Here is a 22,895-nt window from a genome sequence, read left to right as displayed (position 1 = left end):
ATGGACTCTGAGGAATGTAAACATTGTTACGGGATGGAAATTGTGGATGGTAACAGTGGAGTAGAGGTTGTTGGGGGGGTACAGGAAATTTCCACATTTTTTTTTTTTTGTATTTTTCCGAAGCTGGAAACAGGGAGAGACAGTCAGACAGACTCCTGCATGCGCCCGACCGGGATCCATCCGGCACGCCCACCAGGGGGCGATGCTCTGCCCCTCCGGGGCATCGCTCTGTTGCGACCAGAGCCACTCTAGCGCCTGGGGCAGAGGCCAAGGAGCCATCCCCAGTGCCCGGACCATCTTTGCTCCAATGGAGCCTCGCTGCGGGAGGGGAAGAGAGAGACAGAGAGGAAGGAGAGGGGGAGGGGTGGAGAAGCAGATGGGCGCTTCTCCTGTGTGCCCTGGCCGGGAATCGAACCCAGGACCCCTTGCACGCCAGGCCAACGCTCTACCACTGAGCCAACCGGCCAGGGCCAATTTCCACATCTTTTACTTAATTTTGCTATGACCTTAACACTGCTTTAAAAAAATAAAGTCCTAAAATAAAAAAAAATTAAAAAAGGACTATGAAGACAAAAAGGGCAGAGACCAGAGGTTGCAACTTCTCATTCCCTTGTCCCTGTGTCCTCTGGTTCTTCTAATGAAGCCCTTCCACTGTCTGGTCAGAGGCAAGGTGCAAGGTGTGGCTTAAGAAAAAGGACCTTCTCAGAAAGACAAATCCATGTTAATAAAATGAAGGTGCTTTAAATTCTAAGTTGATATATTTATTTAGGTGATTTTTCATTTAACCGTGAAGAGATTGGTATCCTGGAGCTTAAAAAAATACTCCACTGGTGCCAAGGATTCCATCCCCCAAAGAAGAAAAACAACAGAAATCTACTACAGGTCTGATTAGCAAAAATATTCTTTTGGAATTTTCGTCTCCAAATAAAGAGTAAGTACCAGATAATTAAGTTTAGTGGAGAATGGAGAGGGTATGAATGAATCATTAAGTCTGCTACCTTGCTGATGGCAGGTTACTTACAAACACACAACTAAACACATTCTTTTTTGTTTAGCCAACTTTTGAGGTTTATTTGGATTTACCTTTGAAAATAATTAGTAATGTTATTCTACTAAACTCTGATCAGGGCCTCCCTGAAACTATCACTGTACAAAGGGGACAGGCAAATAAGCTTTATGTCTTTTTTCCACCCTGCTGAACATTCTTTTTAAAAACAAAAATACTGCATGGTATTCTGAAGTACTAGGTTGGTCCATACAGACCAAATTCAAGTTAAACATCAAAAAGCCAAACAGTATGACCAGGCAATGCCACAGTGGATAGAGCGTCAGACTGAAATGTGGAGGACCCAGGTTCAAGATCCCGAGGTCACCATCTTGAGCGCGGGCTCATCTGGTTTGAGCAAAGCTCACCAGCTTGGACCCAAGGTCACTAGCTTGAGCAAGGGGGTCACTTGGTTTGCTGAAGGCCCACGGTCAAGGGACATTTGAGAAAGCAGTCAATGAACAACTAAGGTGCCGCAATGAAGAATTGATGCTTCTCATCTCTCTCCCTTCTGGTCTGTCTGTCCCTATTTGTCCCTCTTTCTGTCTCTGTCACACAAAAAAAGCCAAACATTTCTTTTTCTTTACAAACAAGGAAAGAAATAAAACTAACTTTCAATGCCTGCTTTCATTTTTCAAATATCCATAAATATACTGATAGAATTAGCTTATGCTCATTTTGTATCCAAGCATTTAACAAAATGTCTCAAGATATTATATTTCACATTCTATTCTGTGGCCTACTCATATCCCAGACTGCATAGAATATAAAAATATTGGAATGGAAGAAAATTAGATGAAGGCATTTGTTTTCCAAATGATTATGACACATATTAAGTGTTAAAAGTCACAACGGGCCCTGGCCAGTTGGCTCAGTGATAGAGCGTCGGCCTGGCGTGCAGGAGTCCCGGGTTCGATTCCCAGCCAGGGCACACAGGAGAAGGGCCCATCTGCTTCTCCACCCCTCCCCCTCTCCTTCCTCTCTGTCTCTCTCTTCCCCTCCCGCAGCCAAGGCTCCACTGGAGCAAAGTTGGCCCAGGTGCTGAGGATGGCTCTGTGGCCTCTGCCTCAGGTGCTAGAATGGCTCTGATTGCAGCAGAGCGACACCCCAAGATGGGCAGAGCATCGCCCCCTGGTGGGCATGCCGGGTGGATCCCGGTTGGGCGCATGCGGGAGTCTATCTGACTGCCTCCCCGTTTTCAGCTTCGGAAAAAAAAAAAAAAAAGTCACAACAGACTATGAAATCCTGCCTGCTTCAGTTGAACCAATGACAGAACCGAGCACAGAAACCTGTGGAGGGGTAGGGTGGGGGGGGAGGGTGGCAGGGAGGGCACTCACACTGTATGGCTCGAAGCCGGGGGATCACGGTGGGGCTGCTGGGTGGGCTGGAACCATTGCTGTTCAGATTCCTTCGTTTGTCCAAGTTCGGAGAGGCCTGCACAGTTATTTTGTGCTGGAAATCTGTTAGATGTGAGAAAAGGAAGACTTGAGAATCCATGGTTTTAACTTATTTTCACAGCAACACCTGTACCACGTAGCAATACAAGCAAAAATTGCCAGGCGGTAAGAACGAAGCATAGCTCAGGTTCTTTTTCTTATTTATCTGCCATTGAGAGCTTGAGTTAATGATGACTCAGCATCTAATACGTGAGGTCCAGTGAGAAGCACACGCACACACACGGAAAGGTGAAATACTACTAAGTACTTGTAGACTGCACAACTTTTCGGGAACTTACCTTCGTCCAGTCCGACACTGTTAAAAATAAAATGGAAATAGAAGACTCTAGGTTAATGGATTCCTGGTTCTGTCAGTAACAAACTATGGATCTCAAATCAGCAAGAAACCACCCTGAGCCTGTCTCCTGAGCTGCCCCAGGGCAACAACCATTCTCAGGGTTGCCGTAGTGGTTAGAACAGAAAATGTAGGTTATGATGCGATGAAGGACACATTACCCCAAAACATACATTTTTTTAAGACTTTATTTATTCATTTTAGTGAGAGAGAAGAGCGAGAGAGAAGGGGGGAGGAGCAGGAAGCATCAACTTCCATGCATGCCCTGACCAGGCAAGCCCAGGGTTTCGAACCAGCAACTTCAGTGTTCCAGGTTGGTGCTTTATCCACTGTGCCACCACAGGTCAGGCACAAAATATACTCCTAAACCTATCATATTTCAACACGACTGCCTCTCCGCAATACACCCAGCCTAAACATACTCAGGTCTCACTGTTTCTTTGGGTTTTCATTTCCTTATGAAGGCTCTTGGGTTATGTCAAACTTATACTGAATTGATTTTTCTGCTTTCCCCTATCGGTGTCTTTGTTAATTTAATTTTTAGACCCAGAGAGAGACCCTAAGAGGGCCAAGAAAAATGTTTTCCTTTCCTACAGTTAAAAGCATTTTTGAGGTCATGGCTCTCTGCAAATGGTAGTTACTATCACCTGACTGAAAGAAAAGGTGGACGTCATGATAGAGACATGCAAGGAACTATTAGACTATATGAAAGAAAAAGTAACATTACCAGAGGGAAGAGGAGGCTGCTGGAGAAAACGGAGCAAACTGTCAAAAACAACAACAGCAAAATACCAAACAAAACCAAACAAAAAAACTCTGAAAACTCAGACACAGGTTGTTCTTTTGATGTCTTAACTTTTGATTGATTTTTCTATCGACGGATATTTTTGCAACTCACTAGGGACAAAGTTTAACCTGTAGATTTTGTCTGGTGATGATGCAAATAATTTCTGTCTGGCGAAAAAGACAATCCCAAAGGTTAGGGTTTATTGCCATAGTCTTAAACCGGGTTTGTATTTAACCTAGCAATCTGATCCTAACATTCTTTTATTAAATGGCCCATAAATACCTAGCTACTCTAACTCTATTTGAACCAATTTTAACTGATCCCTCATTAATTAGTGAGTTAAATACAATCTTTGACACACATTCAATTCTCATTTTCAAGAAAACTATAGTTTAACTTTTTAAATTTAATTTATTTATTTCAGTGAGAGAGAAGGGGCAAGAGAGAGAAAGAAAGAGACAAGAACACCAAGCTGTTCCTGTGTGTGCCCTGACGGGATCAAACTGGCAACTTCTGAGCTTCGGGACGATGTTCTAACCAGCCCGACCTATCTGGCCAGAGCTATAGTTTATCTTTTGAAAATTGTACTTTAAAGAACCACTTAGTACTTGAAATAAGAAATTAGAATTTGGTGGGCCAGATAGCTATCTAGTTATTCATGCTAGAAATCCAAAAAGTTTTCTTGATATTGTCTTCTCCATGACTTGCCATATCAAATCAAACACAGAGTACCTTGTAAACTCTGTGATATATGTTCTTGTCATAGTTTTGGTTGAGAAATTGATATTCTAGATTCTAGAGTTAGCAACCCTACATTTAAACCCCAGTTTACCACTTAACTAACCGTATGAATTTTGGGAAAGCAACTTAACTTCTTCATGTCTCAGAATGTTCATTTACAAGAGTGGAAAAAAATCATTATTCCTATTTTATAAGAAAGCTATAAAAAACTAAAAACAAAGAGTATAGGAAATACTTAGCACAGGGTTCAGGACCTAATAAATGCTCACTACATGTCTCATTCTTTTTGTTCTGTCCACCTCCACCATCATTTCAGGCTGAGGATGCTACAGTTCCTCCATCCATCTTCCTGCATCTACATTTGGGCCCTCTGGTCTACCTCACAGCAGCCAGATGCATGTTTAAAAATACGTGCCTGACCTGACCAGGCAGTAGTGCAGTGGACAGGGCGTCAGACTGGGATGCAGAGGACCCAGGTTCGAGACCCCAAGGTCGCCAGCTTGAGCGCAGGCTCAACTGGTTTGAGCAAAGCTTACCAACTTGGACCCAAGGTCGCTGGCTCGAGCAAGGGATTACTCAGTCTGCTGTAGCCCCACGGTCAAGGCACATTTGAGAAAGCAATCAATGAACAACTAAGGTGTTGCAATGAAAAACTGGTGATTGATGCTTCTCATCTCTCTCCGTTCCTGTCTGTCTGTCCCTATCTATCCCTCTCTCTGACTCTCTCTCTGTCAATAAATAAATAAAACTATGTGCCTGGCCCTGGCTGGTTGGCTCAGTGGTAGCGAGTGAGCTCGTCAGTCCAGCGTGTGGAAATCCCAGGTTCGATTCCCGGTCAGGGCACACAGGAGAGGCGCCCATCTGCTTCTCCACTCTTCCCCCTCTCCTTCCTCTCTATCTCTCTCTTCCCCTCTCGCAGCTGAGGCTCAATTGGAGCAAAGTTGGCCTGGGCACTGAGGATGGCACCATGGCCTCTGCCTCAGGCGCTAGAATGGCTCCGGCAGCAACAGAGCAACACCCCACATGGGAAGAGCATCGCCCCCTGGTGGGCATGCCGGGTGGATCCTGGTCGGGCGCATGCGGGAGTCTGTCTGACTGCCTCCCCACTTCTAACTTCAGAAAAATACAAAAAAAACCCCAAAAAACGTGCCTAACCATGTCACTCCCCTGCTTAAAGTCCTTCAAAATCTCCGCATGATTCTTAGGTTACAGTTGTAGAGGATAAGCCCCTGCAAATCTGAGTCTGCTCCAGCCTCATCTGGCCATATTTTCCCATCACTCGCCCTGGTCTAAGCCAGGGGTAGCACACTTTTGCTGTAAAGTGCCACATGGTAAATATTTTAGGCTTTGTGAGCCATGTGCTTGCTGTTACAAGAACTCAAATCTGCAGATGTGATGAGAAAGCAGTCATTACAACACATATATAAGTGCATTCCCATACACCCTCAGTTATGGACACTGTAATTTAAATTTCATATAATGGTCATGTGTCATGAAATATTCTTCCTATTCTTTTCAAGTATTTAAAAGTGTATAAACCTTGCCTGACCAGTGGTGGTACAGTGGATAGAGCATTGACCTGGGATGCTGAGGTGCGAGGTTCAAACTCGTGAGGTCACTGGCTTGAGTGTGGGATCACCAGCTTAAGTGCAGGCTCACCAGCTTTAGCGTGGGGTCGCTGGCTTGAGCGTGGGATCATAGACATGACCCCATGATCGCTGGCTTGAGCACAAAGGTCACTAGCTTGAAGCCCAGGGTCACTGGCTTGAGCAAGGTATCACTGGATCAGCTGCAGCCCCTTAATGAAGGCACGTAGGAGGAGCAATCAACGAACAATGAAAGTGCTGCAACTACGAGTTGATGCTTCTCATCTCTATCCCTTTCTGTTTGTCTGTCTGTCCGTCTCTCACTAAAAAGGAAAAAAAGTTTCTAAACTATTCTTAGCTTATGGGTTGCACAAAACTTGTGGGATGTAGGCCCTGGCCGGTTGGCTCAGCGGTAGAGCGTTGGCCTGGCGTGCGGGGGACCCGGGTTCGATTCCCGGCCAGGGCACATAGGAGAAGCGCCCATTTGCTTCTCCACTCCCACCCCCTCCTTCCTCTCTGTCTCTCTCTTCCCCTCCTGCAGCCAAGGCTCCATTGGAGCAAAGATGGCCCGGGCGCTGGGGATGGCTCCTTGGCCTCTGCCCCAGGCGCTAGAGTGGCTCTGGTTGCTGCAGAGCGACGCCCCGGAGGGGCAGAGCATCGCCCCCTGGTGGGCAGAGCGTAGCCTCTGGTGGGCGTGCCGGGTGGATCCCGGTTGGGCGCATGCGGGAGTCTGTCTGACTGTCTCTCCCCGTTTCCAGCTTTAGAAAAGTAAAAAAAAAAAAAAAAAAAAAAAAGAAAAGAAAAACTTGTGGGATGTCATTTGCTAGCCCCTGGTCCAACCACACTGGTCTTTTCTCAACTCTGGAAGGAACCAAGCATTCTTCCTTCAAGTCTCATCTTAAATGTTACTTCTTTTGGAGGCCTTCTAAGATCTCCTTAGACCAGGTCACATCTTTCTGCTAATCACTGTCATGTGACTTTTCCCTCACAGTGGTTAATAATTATGGCAAGAAAATAACTATCTATTTAATTATTAGCTTAACAGTCTTCGCTCCCCCAATACGACGTCAGCTCCACGAGGGCAGAGGCCAGTCCTGTCTCCAGTACTGCTGGGTCCTACCCCAGCCCAAACTGGCACAGTGCCTCACATATAAGGTGCTCAGTAAGTATCTGCTGAATGGACATTTCCTCTGTTTAAGATGATAAGCGACATGAGGGCAGAGATCATGTTTATCTTCCTGTAACCCCTAGTACTTGGTTCACGGCAGATCCTCAGGTGTCCACTGAATAAAAAAAGTGTGCAAGGTTTTTTGTTTTGTTTTTTAATTTTAAAAAAAATTTTTTTTTTAATTCATTTTAGAGAGGAGAGAGAATGGGAGAGAGAGAGACAGGGAGAGAGAGAGGAGAGAGAGACAGAGAGAGAAGGTGGGGAGGAGCAGGAAGCATCAACTCTCATATGTGCCTCGACCAGGCAAGCCCAGGGTTTCGAACCGGCGACCTCAGCATTTCCAGGTCGACGCTTTATCCACTGCGCCACCACAGGTCAGGCGAAAAGTGTGCAAGGTTTTGCAGTAGGTTCAAACTGGTGCTTACAGTGAACTGTTGAGAAGTATGTGGCAGGGTGGAGGGTGGTCCGGAAGACAATCAAATAGAAATGAGGCACCGGATAGAGCAGGGGTCCCCAAACTTTTTACACAGGGAGCCAGTTCACTGTCCCTCAGACCGTTGGAGGGCCGGACTATAAAAAAAACTATGAACAAATCCCTATGCACACTGCATATATCTTATTTTAAAGTAAAAAAACAAAACGGGAACAAATACAATATTTAAAATAAAGAACAAGTAAATTTAAATCAACAAACTGACCAGTATTTCAATGGGAACTATGGGTTTGCTTTTTGCTAATGAGATGGTCAATGTGCTCCTCTCAATGACCACCAATGAAAGAGGTGCTTCTTCCAGAAGTGCGGCGGGGGGCTGGATAAATGGCCTCAGGGGGCCGCATGCAGCCCGCGGGCCATAGTTTGGGGACCCCTGGGATAGAAGCTTCTTCTATCTACCAAGTAAGAAATTATGAACGAACGACTTGACCAGGCAGAGTGATTTAAGGGGGAAGCGAGGACGCAGGTACTCAGGATATGATGATGTACTGGACCGTGGTCTGGGAGGTGGTAAAAGAAAGAGATATTCTTACCCACAGATATAAAACAGTTTGTGTCAGACAAGTGCTTTATAAAAGTAGCACCATGATGTATGTGCACAGCAGAAGCAAATTATCCATCCGTTTTAATAGCAAGAGGAGCCTCTAGCCCAGAGCAGAAGGCAGGTTCAGAGCCAGACCTCAGAACCAGGCCACAACACTTGGAACAAATCATGGGGAACAAATGATGAGAAAAGAGAAACTAATCCCCTCTCTCCAAGCTTCCCAAGTGAATCAATGACTATTAATGACAAGAATATAATTATAACACAGACAGGAACAAGTTATATTGCCAAGAACTGGAGAAGAAAACACACTGGGTGCTTCTCTGAATTTTTCTATCATCTATACTTGAAAGGAGAAGTCTCATTACAAATAAATTAGACTATTTAAAATTATCTCTGACATACAAGAAAGTCTAGGCATCAGACGAGAACCTGAAAAAGTACATTTCTTTTTCCCAGAGAGCTCAAAGGCAAAATGAATAAGGACCCAAACAGTCAGTAATGTACAGTGTGTACCCGACTACCCCGCACCAGCAATCTGCTGATCGCTCAAGGACTTCGGCAATAACCTCAAATACCCCATGAACTATGCCGCTGTGATGTTACTTATATCAAATTTCCATGCCATTGATAACATCTTAGGAAAACACTAGAATCCATAGAACACTCCAATATACAATACACACACAGAGAAACAGAGAGGCAGGTCGGCGCAGACAGGTAGGTTTTTAATACACATTCTGTAGAGTGCAGCCAGCCTTGTTCTGTCATCACTCTTCCCTGGTATTAGAAAAAGTCACAAAATACAGGGTACATTTGGTTTTTCTTTAAATCTAGTAAAAAACAATATGAACTTAAGAACTTAATTTTATAAATATATGTCTGCTATTTTTTTTATTAAGTGAGAGGTGAGGAGCCAGAGACAGACTGCCACTTATGCCCTGACTGGGATTCCCCTGGCAAGGCCCCTACTGGGGACACTCTGCCCATCTGGGGTTGCTGCTCTATTGCTCAGCAACTGAACTATTTTAGCACCTGAGGTGAGGCCAAGGAGCCATCCTCAGTGCCTGGGGCCAACTTTCTCAAACTGTTTTATCCATGGCTGCTGGAGGGGAAGCTGGAGGGGAAGAGAGAGAGAGGAGAGAAAGAGAAGAAGGAGGGGTGGAGAAGCAGATTGTCTCCTGTGAGCCCTGACCAGGAATCGAACCCGGGACATCCACATACTGACGCTCTACCACTGAGCCAACGAGCCATGGCTGATTGTGTTTTCTATTCTGTTTAGTTTCTCCTAACACATGGAATCACTTTATGTTATTGTCAAAATTATTTAAAAATATTTTTAAAAGCTTCCCTAGATTTTCTGGTTCATTTTTATACCTAAAGGATTTTAAACCCTCAGATGAAGTAATTAAAGAACTTTATATGTTTTGATGAAGGTGCTAACAGCACCTTCTGTGTTACAAATAAGCTCAGTTACCAGGTGACACTGTTGATCCTATGGAAACAATGACTCTAATGATGAGATCGCAATAGTGATGCTCTCGATGCCACACAATGCATGTTCCATGCAACCAGCTACAAAGGAATTCTGCTTTGGTTTCTAAAGAAGTCAAGTTACCCACACAAAGAAAGCCCTCCAAGTTAAACACAGCATGAAGCGTACCACTATGCATAGCCAATGCTGTTGCACACATGGAAACATATTAGTTCATTACATAGTGGCAATAAATTGAAGGAAGCAACTGAAGATACTCAATGTCTGAGAGTATCATCCCCCATCTCTTACTGGTTCTATGACACTGTGAAGCAGATGACGGGCTTACACATAAAAGCCTGAGGAAACACAAAGACAAAGTCATACCTGAAGGTAAGCTGATCCGATGTCCATCTTTGAGCTTTAAGCGATTTCTCTTGAACTTGCCCTTCCTCTTCTTGACGTTGGGCTTCTCCTGGTTTAGCTGGAAGATCAGGATGTTAAGTTCGCGCTCCAGCACGTCAATCTCACGCTCCGCGAGCTGCTGCTCCCGCCGCTTCAGCAGCTCTTCTTGTGACTTCTGCTGCAGGGCGGCACGGCTCAACTCCTCCTCGCGTGACCGCAGCTCCTGGGACAGAGTGACACCAGCATCACCCCCCCAGCAGACACCTGCTCTTTTCAGCCTAAACACCTGGTCAGTTCAGGCTATACAGGGCAGGGCTGTCTGCAGCCCAGGTACCAAGGCTAAGACCTGTTCAGCAGTCACCAACTCGAACCAAAACCAAACCCTGCCGTGGCCAGTTGGCTCAGTGGTAGAATGTCATCCCTGCATGTGGATGTCCTGGATTTGATTCCCGGTCAGGGCACACAGAAGAAGCGACCATCTGCTTCTCTAGCTCACCCCCTTCTCTTTCTTCACCTCCCACAGCCATGGTTCAATTGGTTGGAACGCACTTGCCCCAGGTGTTAAAGATGGCTCTGTGAAGCCTCTGTCTCAGGTGCTAAAAATCGCTCGGCCCCAGATGGTGGATCCTACTTGGGGCACATGTGGGAGTATGTCTATCTTCCTCTCACTTGGAAAAGAAAAAATAAAATAAAGCCTGTTTACAGGCCCCTGCTTGCTCTTTTCATTTTATGATCCTAAAAGAGGCGCTGCAATTTTTTAAAACTTGATTTTAACTTTTCTCTTTATCTCTTGCCTTTATAATCACCTGACACATAAAATTTACATTAACACATAGCAACAAAGTGCAGATGTGCGTGACCTATTTTAAAATAAATCCACAGTTAGAGCTTGGATCATTAAAGGACAGTATTCTAGCTACAAGAGACTGCATGCAGTTCAGGTTTCTTTCCTGAGGGACTTCTGAGGGTACTGAAGGATCTGCTTAGAGATGAAAACACCTTGGCAGAGAGATTATGGGAAAGAACAAAGCTAATGTGTCAGGAGTAGCTGAAGGTCCCTCAGACATGAAAATGAGACATCTCTAAAATTCTAAGCCAATGAAAACTATACCCAATTAAAAAGAACTTCTCAGGATGCCATGGATGAGCAAAAGTATTCACCTATTGATGCCAAGAATTAGCTACCCTAAGTCCCTCTGTCACGAAGCTTTCTGATTCAAGTCTAACTTCCTCTTGGTGGTTTTAAATTATCGGACTTCTGAGAAACAAAGTCTCTGAAGTGAGGAATGTATGAACTTGTATTCCTATGAAAAAAGATTTTATTCAGTAGTGAAACTGAGAACTCTACAAAGGTTTTTAATCATAGCCTGTTCTTATTTCGTTTCTGTAGTGTTCTGTACTTCCCCAGAGCCATGTCCTGTCAGTGCTGGAGCACTTCCTTTCTAGTACCCCTGCTCTGCAGTCGAACCCTCACAGAAATCAAGGCATCTGCAGACTTGTACTGACACTGCTCTGGACTACAGCTTAGGATCGCCTGGTGCGAAACACTGTGAGCAACTCTGCGCCGCAGGTGGAAGCTGCACTGTGAGCTACACAGTCCATGCAAACATGTCACACTTTATAAAATCATATGCCCCCCCCCCCCAAAAAAAAGCAGGATGCACAAAGAAACTATAAATGTGGCTCATGGAAGAAACCAGAGCTGAACCTAGAACTAAACTGCCACTCAAGTCCACCAAGCCCTTGGCCGTTTACAGACGGACTCAAAGAATCAGTGGATGTTGTTGCAGAGTTTCCACAGAGGAAACACACGTTTCAGAGACGGAGGAGCTCTGAAAACAAAAGAAAAAATTATTTACCGAGTTTTAAGTGAATTCCGAAGTTATAGTAATTCTACCAAAGTGGACTGAAGCATTCTTCAAATTAATTTTTCTAAACAAACTTCATAACCAAAATTACAGGAGGAATGATTTACTTAAGACCAGTTGATATTCATTTCCAAAGCAGGTTGGCATTTCTTTACCACACAGTACCTGAGGTAAGTTACCATGTACCATTTGCAAAGGAAAGGAAGAAGAAAAGGAGAAGAAAGGAGGAGGAGGAGGAGGAGGAGGAGGAGGAGGAGGAGGAGGAGAAAGAAGAAAGAAGAAGAAAATATTACATGTATTTTTAAAATAATGGAATCCATTATTTAACTGGTGGCTTTCTCTGACCAGTTTGTCCAAACTGGAGATTATACTGTAGTGTATTTGGGGACAGAAGATAATTTCCAGTCACTTCCAATTTCTAACTCATTACTGTCTGCCCTTTTGTTAAGATATTACTTTTCAGTGGTGTTGATATCAATCCAATTAGCTATTGTGAAATAAAATGGCATGAGGAAGAGATAAGGACAGCAAATTCAATCAGGCTTTTTGTGTGTTACTGCTACTATAACTGAAAAAGAAGCCATTTTTAATCCTGGGTTCCAAGCTAAAATGTGAATCCCCCTCGCACCAACTTGATGGAAAAAAAACAACAACAACAAAAAAATCACTTGCCTAAGACATCATAAGACATAAATAAGTAAGGTCAGAGAAAAAGCAGCCAAAGTACTCTTTCCTTCTTGAATGAATTTTAAAACATTCAGACGTAAAAGAAAAAAAAGTACGGGTTATTAAAATCCCTTTAAATACTTTGAAATTATGGAGCACACAAAGCGTTTTTTGGGTTGCTGAAATTACTAAGTCATAATATTTGTTTAATTGCTTGGCACAGACCATTCTAATGGCAAATCCAGACTCCCGGCAGAGATTTTAATCATTAATGGAACATGCCTTCATATAGTGGTGCAAAGACACTTTGTGTACTGCACAAAGGCCAACACAGAGATAAGAAGCCAGGAATTTAGGGAGGAACCAGTATCTATGGAGGCTACAGTTTACTGAATAACAGAGCACTGCCAAGTTCCTGACCATTAATTCTAAGTCTGACACCTCCTATGAGCAACCAGTGAAGAAGAAGGGGAGGTAGAGCAGCACACTCTGCCCCACTCCAGCAAGAAAGATAGTTTGAAACCTCTGGGCAAACAAAAACAAGAGTATATAGGCTTTAACTGTAAATTGAAGGCTCACAGGATACCATAAATGATATATTAAAGGAGCACCGAACAAATCATGTAAGGAAGAGCAAAGATACAACTATAGGACAGCTCAAAAGTGAATTCAAAGGCTAACAAAAAAAACTATTATAAAACCTTAAAACAGGCCTGACCTGTGGTGGCGCAGTGGCTAAAGCATCGACTTGGAAATGCTGAGGTCGCCGGTTCGAAACCCTGGGCTTGCCTGGTCAAGGCACATATGGGAGTTGATGCTTCCAGCTCCTCCCCCCTGTCTCTCTCTCCTCTCTCTCTCTTTCTCTCTCCCCCCCTCTCTCTCCCCCTCTCTCTTTCCTCTCTAAAATGAATAAATAAAATTAAAAACAAACAAACAAAGAAAAAACCTTAAAATGGAGAAACAGCAAAATTCACCTGTGAGACCTGAGTTTTGATTTTTACACCACACAGAATAAGAATTAACTCAGTAGATATATATTTCTATTGATAGAATTATCACGGATTAAACAGAATTAAACAGAATAGTTTAAAATAACAATTGTTAACCTTATTTCCAAATTTTAATTCTGTGATTTAGTTCAATTTGTCTTTAAAGTTCTCTACCAATCCCCAAACTCTTTGTTATCTTTGCTATTAAACATCTAATTTTAGAATTCCTGAAAACAATTTGGGAAAGTGTAAAAAAAAGAATAATAACATTAAAAACAACAACAACACCCAACCCATAAGAAAGAATCCTTTCTGTATCATGTTAAGTCAACAAATTGCATTAAAGTTTCCAAGGAACATATTAATAATATCACTGATAATAGTCCTTCAAAGAACTGCAGGATTTCAGAAGGAATCAGTGAGTCACTTTATAGCATTACCTGAGGGCTGAATGCCTGGGCCTGGGAAGGGGTGGCTGTGAGCACCTCCCCCACATCCCTTAAAAGCCACCACGCTCTTTGTTCTAAGGTGAACACTTAACACTTACTTAGCACTCACTAAGAAACAGGCACCTTTGCCTGAGAAGTTCCTGGGACATTTAAGGATGAGGTCCTAGGTCAGCAAATGGCAGAGCCTAGAGCCAAGCAGGCTGTCTGGCTCCAGTCTCAGGCCTTAACCATGACACTACACTGGTATTGATTCTCCCATGGTGCAAAGACTTCATACTAAAAAAGGGGGAGCAGCTATCATGGTTTTTAGAAGGCAGTACAGATACTTGTGTCGTTCGCGTGATTTGAGCTGAACGGCAGCGAACAGCTCCATGTGCTACAGCAGTCTTGATTCAGGGACTACATTTTAATCCCTGGAGTCCAAAAGGTCCTATCTCTGATTCTGAAAAATGAAACATAGTTCTTCCCTCATCTACTTCGAAGGCTCTCCTTGTATTGGGGGCAGTCCCACAACCCTTGCCCTTTCTGTGTCCACTCCTGTTCTTCGCTCAGATGTCCAGGCCCTTCTCCTGCCCTTTGCCACTGCCCCCGGGAGGCTAACAATCTGACACACAACATGGCTATGATGTGAACAGTTCAACAGGATTAGTACTCTCCTTATTATATGAGCTCTGTGTCTTTATTAGCAATGTCAGGGTCTAATGTTGCATTTTCCTGTTTTGTATTTTTAAACTTAGGACGAGAAAAAAAAATGACTTTAGGGAAAAAAGGACTTCGCAGCTTACATATTTCTCTCTAACCTTTGTTTTTAATCATTTTAAATTATGAAATATTTAAAACATACTATAAGTAGAACAGCCAACATACACTCATTATCAATATTTAACAGTTGCTAAGTTTTTACCGTGTGTGTTTCAGGCCTGTTCCCATCCTTTGTACCTTGGTTTCTAGTCTTACACCACGCCCGCCTGCTCCAGGTCTGCTGCTCTGCATTCAGTTTCTATTCTTGCCCTGTCTGTGTCGTTAGACTTTTTGTACATTCAAAGAGTTTTTTATTTTATTTTATTTATTGATCTTTAGAGAGAGGTGAGAGAGTGAGAGATAGGGGGTGAGGGGAAGAACGGGAAGCATCAGCTCATAGCAGTTGTTTCCTGCATGTGCCTTGACCGGGCAAGACTGGGGATTTGAACCAGCGACCTCAGTGTTCCATGTTGACGCTTTTATCCACTGCGCCACCACAGGTCAGGCTCGAATAGTTCTATTTTAGGTGATTTTATACATTTACATAAACAGTATATAATATAAATATTCTTCTGCACCTTGCTTTACCACCCAATATTATGTTTGTGATTTATCCATCTTGAAACGTAGCTAAAGTTCATTCATTTTAACCACTGTCCAGATTCCCACTGTGAAAATGCACAACAATTTAGGCACCTATTCCTCTATTCATAGGTACTGGAGCTGCTTCCAGTTTTTCACTCATACCAGCAATACCTAAGTGAATAACATTAATTTTATTGTGCATCTCTGTGGGGGTTCCTTAAGAATATATAACTAGATGTTAAACACTGAATCTATGCCTGGGTCATAGCATAAGATTCATATTAGGATTCACAACATTTATACAATTTTAAATTCCTTTTTTCACTTAAAATGTAGTAGTAATGATAATGATTGCTGATATGGCTCACCTATTAAAATACAGATCATGAGCATATTAACAAACTTTACATAAACTTATTAATTAACTTATTTTTAGCAAGAAAGAGAGATATAGAGAAAGAGAGAGAAATGGACAGACAGACAGGAAGGGAGAGAGATGAGAAGCATCAATTCTTCGTTGAGGCACCTTAGTTGTTCATTACTTTCTCATATGTGCCTTGACTGGGGAGCTCCAGCCGAGCCAGACATCCCTTGCCCAAGCCAGCGACCTTTGGGTTCAATCTTGCCACCATGGGATCGTGTCTATAATCCCACACTCAAGCCAGCGACCCCACTCTCAAGCTGGTGAGGATGCGCTCAAGCCAGATGAGCACGCACTCAAACTGGCGACCTCGGGGTTTCAAACCTGGGTCCTCTGCATCTCAGGCCAATGCTCTAGCCACTGCACTACATAAACTTAATTTATGTAGCCTGGTCAGGCTACATAAAATTATTTAATGTATTTATTTAATGCCTACCAAGTACTGAGGACTTTGTACTTTGTCCTATGCTGTGGATGAAAATGACCAAGAATGGAACAGCAGAGCTCATAAACTTACTATCTAGCTGAAGAGGCAGGCCAGGAACAATTAAGCAAGCAGATAATAAGAATAATGGCTTAGTCTAGCCACAGTAAGGGAGGTGCAGGTTTCTATGACATGTGTTTTCCAGGGCAGCAAGGAAAAGGAACGGAAGGGTTGAGGACGAAGGAGCCAGTAATTGTGAGGTGGGGATACAACCTTGGAAGGGGACAGTGCTCTTGACAAGAGGACAAACTGTATACATAGGCCAAAGGTCAAGAGCATAGCAACAGAGGAAACAATGGATGCAGAATGGCCAGGGACAAAGTGAGGCTAACTATGGAAGGATGAGGGAAGTAAATAAAGTACATAAGGAAACAGTTGGCCACTGAAGCAAAGACTCTCAGATTTGCGTTTGGAGGGGACGCGGCAGAGGTGAGGTGATGAGTTAGGGGAGCAGGACTGATGCAGAGCAACCAGGCAGAATGGTGCTGCAGCCATCAGGTGATGTGAGGACGGGTTAGGGAAGCAAGCTGCCACGGATGGCCTCTGTCCCAAAGGAGACCATGAGAAACATCTTCAAAGACCTTTGAGACTGGGTACCAAAGAGAGCACTAAACTCGTTAGCACAAAAACCGGAAGCTGAATAAGGGAAGGCAGAGGGTGAGAGAGGAGGAAGTTGGATTCATTATTTGCCTTAAAAGTGTTACCAAAATTGTTTATGAAGTCCCTTTTAAAAACTTGTCAACAAAATCCAAATCCCCAGCCTGGTGACATTCTAGGACACAGACCGAATATCCAGCCTGGTATCCCAGGACTCTAACACTGTTTTCAGAACAGTAGATATTCAATGTATGTTTACTGGAAAAATTTACAATATTGAAACTCAGAACAGTTTCCCCTATAAATGCATGTTTAGATTATTTTTTTTTTAGAAAAGTGTGTATGTGTATGCAGTCTCAAGAAATGCTTATGTACATATATTCAAAACACAATTTCTTATTCCTTCTTTTGCCCCTTCCTTTGCACTTAGTTAGGCTATAGTCCTTTAGGATTGAGGTCGATGTGAAAGTCTGGAGGTGGAGTTCAGAGCCACACTACATAAGTTAATGTCACTTTCACGTGGGCTGATGACTGTCAGCTACACCATCACCCCATGTGCCAATGTCACAAATTGGAATACGCACATAAACTCTTTATTTAGAGAAATATTATTGCCTAAAAAGAATTCTGCTATTTTAGAATCACAAAAGCATGAAGTATAGAAATACCTTCCTGGACAATTGTATGGCTTTATAAAGGTTACTAGAAACTTGCAGTGTTGTACTGTAAGCCCATTTGTTGTACCCACAATAAAAGAATTCAACCTTTTTACACTTCATAGCACCAGAATAAACCTCGATTCATCAAAATATTCTAATATTACAAAAATGTCTTCAGAAATAAGTACTGCCTCCAGAGCACAGAATCATACCTGAACCTGGGGTTCTTCAGTGACCATTAATAGTCACTTCTCATCATTTAAATGAGACTGTGCTAATTGAAATCATTTCCCAACAAGTCTGTCTTCCGATTAGGTGTGTTTTTACCTCTTGAATTTTGTTTTCTGGGAATGTAAATGCAAATGAAGCTTCAACACATTTAACTTTTAGGCTTATTTTCTTCTTTTTATTAAAATATATGAGCCAATCAGAGCTTAACTTAAAATAAAAAGTTCAAAATTATACATTTTCCCAGTTTCTCCAAAAAAAATTGTATTAGAGATAAAAAGAGGGGAAACCAGCATAAAAGAACCTTTAAAAGATATAACTAAAAACAGGTTGACCTTGTTTAAATTTTGATTTGTACCAACTAACCCTAAGAAGACCCCTTTGAGACAAACTAAGGCATTTGAATATGGAGTATTATATCAAATCAAGAAATTAGTTACTTTTTTGCCTGACCAGGCGGTGGCACAGTGGATAGAACATCGGACTGGGATGCCGAGGGCCCAGGTTCGAGACCCCGAGGTCGCCAGCTTGAGCGCAGGCTCATCTGGTTTGAGCAAAAGCTCACCAGCTTGGACCCAAGGTCGCTGGCTCGAGCAAGGGGTTACTCAGTCTCCTGTGGCCCCCTGGTCAGGGCACATGTGAGAAAGCAATCAATGAACAACTAAGGTGTCACAATGTGCAACGAAAAACTAATAATTGATGCTTCTCATCTCTCCGTTCCTGCCTGTCTGTCCCTGTCTATCCCTCTCTCTGACTCTCTCTCTGTCTCTGTAAAAAAAAAAAGAAATTAGTTACTTTTTAAGATAATCATGGCAAGAAAGTTATTTTGAAAATTCTTACTAGTTAGAGATGCAAATTTAAGTATTTAACGGTAAAATGACAAGAGACTAGGATTTAACTTCAAATATTCCAGTTTAAAAATGAAAAGGTGATAATGGGAACAAAGAGATGAACAAAATATTGATGATTACTGAAGCTGGTTAATGCATATGAAGGCTTTATTAAGTTATTCTCTCCCTCTTTTTTAACATTTGAAAATTCCTCTAATAAAGTACTTTTTTTATTTTTCAATTACACAGTTTTGTTTTTTTAAGTGAGAGGAGGGAGACAGTGAGACAGACTCCCGTGTGTGCCCTGACCTGGATCTACCCGACAACCCCCATCTGTGGCCATTGCTCAAATCAACTGAGCTATTTCAAGCACCTGAGACTGACACACTCAAATAAACCTAGGTATCCTCAGTGCCTGGGGCCCATGCTTGAACCAATTGAGCCACTGGCTACAGAAGGAAATGAGGGAGAGAATGGGGAGAGGGAGAGAGAAACAGATAGATGGTTGCTTATCTTGTGTGCCCTGACTGGGAATTGAACCTGGGACATTCATATGCCAGGTCAGTGCTCTATCCACTGAGCCACCTGTCTGGGCCCAATTACACATGTCATATACAGTTTTTTTGTTTGTTTGTTTGTAAGTAAGAATCTATAGATAGTGATGTCTAAAAACATTTTAGAATGTTTTCATTCTAAACATATAGTTCTTGACTACTATTTTCCATAATCCTTATAATATGAGTATATTAGGCAATTAAATATATACTGCTCACTTTTTCCTTTGTTCTTAGCTCATCAAACATATGCTGAATTTCCAGCTTCCAGTCGTCTTGCATGGAATGAAAAGATTCCTGAGGCATTTCCGTCATAACTGCCCCTTCGATAGCAGTCAGTTGTTCCAGAATTAAGGCAAACGATGGACGAATGTGAGGGTCTGGCTGCCAGCATTCTGAAACAAACCAGAGTCTCATTAATACCGCTTCTCAGCACAGTTCCCATGATCAGGCCATGTTGACAGTATCCGCTAAAGATCCTTAAAATCTACTGACAATGATTTTGAAACTTTTATTTTACAATGTCCATGTCAGTGGCATGCCTAATAATTACTATTAGGTAAGACTCTTGTCGTCTATATTATATGACATTAACATGTGGACATGTGCTTTCTATGCCTTACCATGAACTCTATGGCTCAGGGCCAGATGATTTACTGACACAGAGTTCTACAACTCAACCCAGGAAAACCAAAGCCTCTAAAATATAATAATCACAAGAGAGGTTCTAAGAAATATTCTCATAATTAAGGTAACTTGCTGCTTACAAAAAGATTTAGCTAATTTTTAAGAGGTAAGGATCAAATATATAAGGTCATGGCAAATCATGCCGGTCAAGTTTGTAAAACTATTTTTGATCATTAGGTAAGATTTAAAATAGCAGATTTGGAGGCAACTCAAAATTGTCTTTGATGTCTGCTAGTGTACTTGGTAAAAACTTTATTAGCACTCAGTTGAATTTTGTACATAAATGAGTCACTAACAAAACTGGGCAGTTTTTAAATTACTTACTTCATCAAAACTTTACCTGATTATCTTAAAAACAAGGTTTCTAACTCTAAAACAGTACTTAAAAGCACTGGAAAATTAGAGCCACAGAAATTTCATTTCTGGTTTTAAAAATACAGATGTTTTAATGAGTGGTTTTCTTTGCCCCTTCTCCCCCTCACACACACACACACAAAGCCAGGGTGCACATGTACCTTTCATGAGCTTGGCAAAGGGCTCGGGGCAGGTGGACGGAATGGGCAAAGTGAGCTTGTTGACTGCTACCCCGTAAGCCACCGCGAGGCCATCAATGCCACGATAGGGGACTTCTCCCGTGAGCAGCTCCCACAACAGTACTCCATAGCTAGAAAGCAAAGTTGTCCTCAAGTTAAGTGGGCACAATGGTGTCTTTTCCCTATGAGAGTTGGTGGGACAAAGGTATCAGTGACTTCCTCCAACTGTTAGTAAGAATCTTCCCTTCCAACAAAGTGACCCTTATCCCAGAGTGAGAGGTTAACGCCTCAAACACACTCACTCCCTGAAATCAGCTGTGTTCATTACAGGAAGGAAAACTTCTTCATGACTGGGAAAGCCCAGGTACAGTGGTAACTGAATTAAGCAGGGTCCAAACCAGGGCACACTTTGAGAGACAGGTGGTTGTTCTGACGTCTTTCCTTCCATCTCAGTTTCCCCGCACCTAGATAAAAGCTCGAGGACTCTTAGGACACGAAGGTTCTGAGCCCCATGTAAATTTCACGTTACACACTGCAGGACTGAGGTCAAATCACACTGACTAAAGATTTTTAAATAGTTCTTCAAAATTGTTTATCTTTCTGTGTCTCACTTCACATTTTAGGAGATATGCTATGAATGTTTCCACCATGCTACTTAATAGTAATAGACCAGGCCCTGGTCAGCTGGCTCAGTGGTAGAGCGTCGTCCATCATGTGGATGTTCCAGGTTTGATTCCTGGTTAGGGCACACAGGAGAAGCCTCTCCCTTTTCTTTCTCTCTCTTCACCTCTTGCAGCCATGGCTCAATTGGTTTGGTTGCATCAGCCCTGGACACTGAGGATGGCTCCGTGGATCCTCTGCCTCAGGCACTAAAATTAGCTTGATTGCAAGCATGGCCTGAGATGGGCAGAACATTGACCCCTGACGTGGGTTGCTGGGTGGATCCTGGTTGGGGCACATGCAGGAGTCTGTCTGTCTATCTCCCCTTCTCTCACTTGGAAAACGTAGTAACAGACCAGAGAAATCCAGGTGGGCTCCTCTGTGCCTGCAGGTACCACATGTCTCTACTCTGAATGGAGGACAGCAGAGTGAAATGGGGAAGTCAAGAATGGCTGGAGAGGCCATATTCTGGAAGCATCAGCAGGTGTGATGCAGGTTCACAGCTGCTCCAGACTGTCAAAGGCCAATGCAATTACAAATAACGAGAAAGGACACAGTTATAGGATTTTGAATTCTATTTTTTAAATAAAACTGAAGGGTGAAATTTCAGTCCACATCCATGCTACAGACTTTATTTAAGGCAGGCCAGAACAGCTCACAAATAAGTTTGTACATTATATAGATTTAATCTCTTCTACAAGACTGGCCAGTACCTTAGTCTCCCTTTATCTTCTTCAAAACATGAGGTACACTCAAATTATCTTTCATTAATACACACAACAAAAAAAAATCAGTCACTCCAGACCATGCACTTGACTTTAAATTAAAACATATAAGAATATAAGAAAATCATATTTAATTTCTTTTTTATTTCTATTAATATAACTAGTACAGCCCTACAGGGCTATTTACTTTTTTAATCTTCAAAAACTTCAGTAGATTTAAGTTAAAAAAACAAAAGAAAGCTTGAATTTGTATTATCTTCTGATCTTAAGAGGTACAGGATCCGCCATACCACAAATACAGCAGGAAAAGCCCCCTCTGAGGAAGACCTGGTCTCAGAGAGGGAAACTTCTCTGGACTCCAGGCTTACGTCACCCTGGCTATTATGATACCTGCTCAGTCAGGACTCTCGTTAGTGCCTGTTGGACTCTATACCAAAAATTTCTACCAGCTGTGCCACAAGAATTTTTAAAACATGCAATACCTATTTAGTCAGGGGCACTGCCCTCTTTTCCCTTAGAGTGTCAAATAAAAAGAAAAAAATGACAACATCCAAAACAATAGCCCTCTGGTATGAATGAGCCAAAATTATACCTACCTTTTTCTGTCAGATGGGCAAAAAGTGTATTTTTTGGTGTGCTGCAGAATTTTAGAAATTACTTTTTGTGCCAAGAGATGAAAAGGATTGACAATCACTGCTCTAGACTGTATACTGAAAATATTTAGAAAATAATGTAGAAACAAAAGAATGTGCTGAGTCCCAGGGCCTCAGGGACTTTCCTGTGATGTGCTGCTGGTCTGAGCACAGCTGTGTGGGTCCTGAGCCCTCGAGTCTCGGGATTCCCTGAACAAGAGTGACAGGCACCACTGAATGACAACTGGACCTGGAGGCAGATCTGAGCTTGAGCTTTGAGAATATTACTACTTACTAGCTGTGTCTTCACTCACAGGTTCCTTAAAGCTGACCTTGAATGAACTCATCTATAAAATATAATAATATCTGCTTGGCAAGCTCAAAGTACTCTTTTATAATTTCATTTTTAATTTTTTTACTTTTTGCAAGTTAGGTACTACACTTCTATTTCAATTAGAGTTGACATACAATATTATATTAACTTCAGGTGTAGAACGTGGTGATTACGTGGACATTCATATAACTTACAAAGTGATCACCCCAATCAGGCTAG

At 42.5% G+C, this 22,895-nt stretch overlaps 1 protein-coding gene across 2 annotated transcripts in view; it reads right to left on the bottom strand.

The window, feature by feature from the left end:
* The window catches only part of MAP3K21 (mitogen-activated protein kinase kinase kinase 21), a 58,338-nt gene that overhangs the window by 12,127 nt on the left and 23,316 nt on the right, over positions 1-22,895 (bottom strand). For both annotated transcript variants that reach the window (XM_066383335.1, XM_066383326.1), the window contains exons 3-6: positions 20,308-20,456; positions 19,325-19,500; positions 10,017-10,257; positions 2,383-2,505 (exon numbers count right to left, since the gene is read on the bottom strand). In XM_066383335.1, the coding sequence (XP_066239432.1) occupies positions 2,383-2,505; positions 10,017-10,257; positions 19,325-19,500; positions 20,308-20,456 (689 nt within the window). The remainder of the gene's footprint in view (positions 1-2,382; positions 2,506-10,016; positions 10,258-19,324; positions 19,501-20,307; positions 20,457-22,895) is intronic.

Source organism: Saccopteryx leptura, chromosome 1 (genome assembly GCF_036850995.1).
Source record: "Saccopteryx leptura isolate mSacLep1 chromosome 1, mSacLep1_pri_phased_curated, whole genome shotgun sequence".
Taxonomy (NCBI): Eukaryota; Metazoa; Chordata; class Mammalia; order Chiroptera; family Emballonuridae; genus Saccopteryx; species Saccopteryx leptura.
This window is presented reverse-complemented; position numbering and strand designations above follow the sequence as displayed.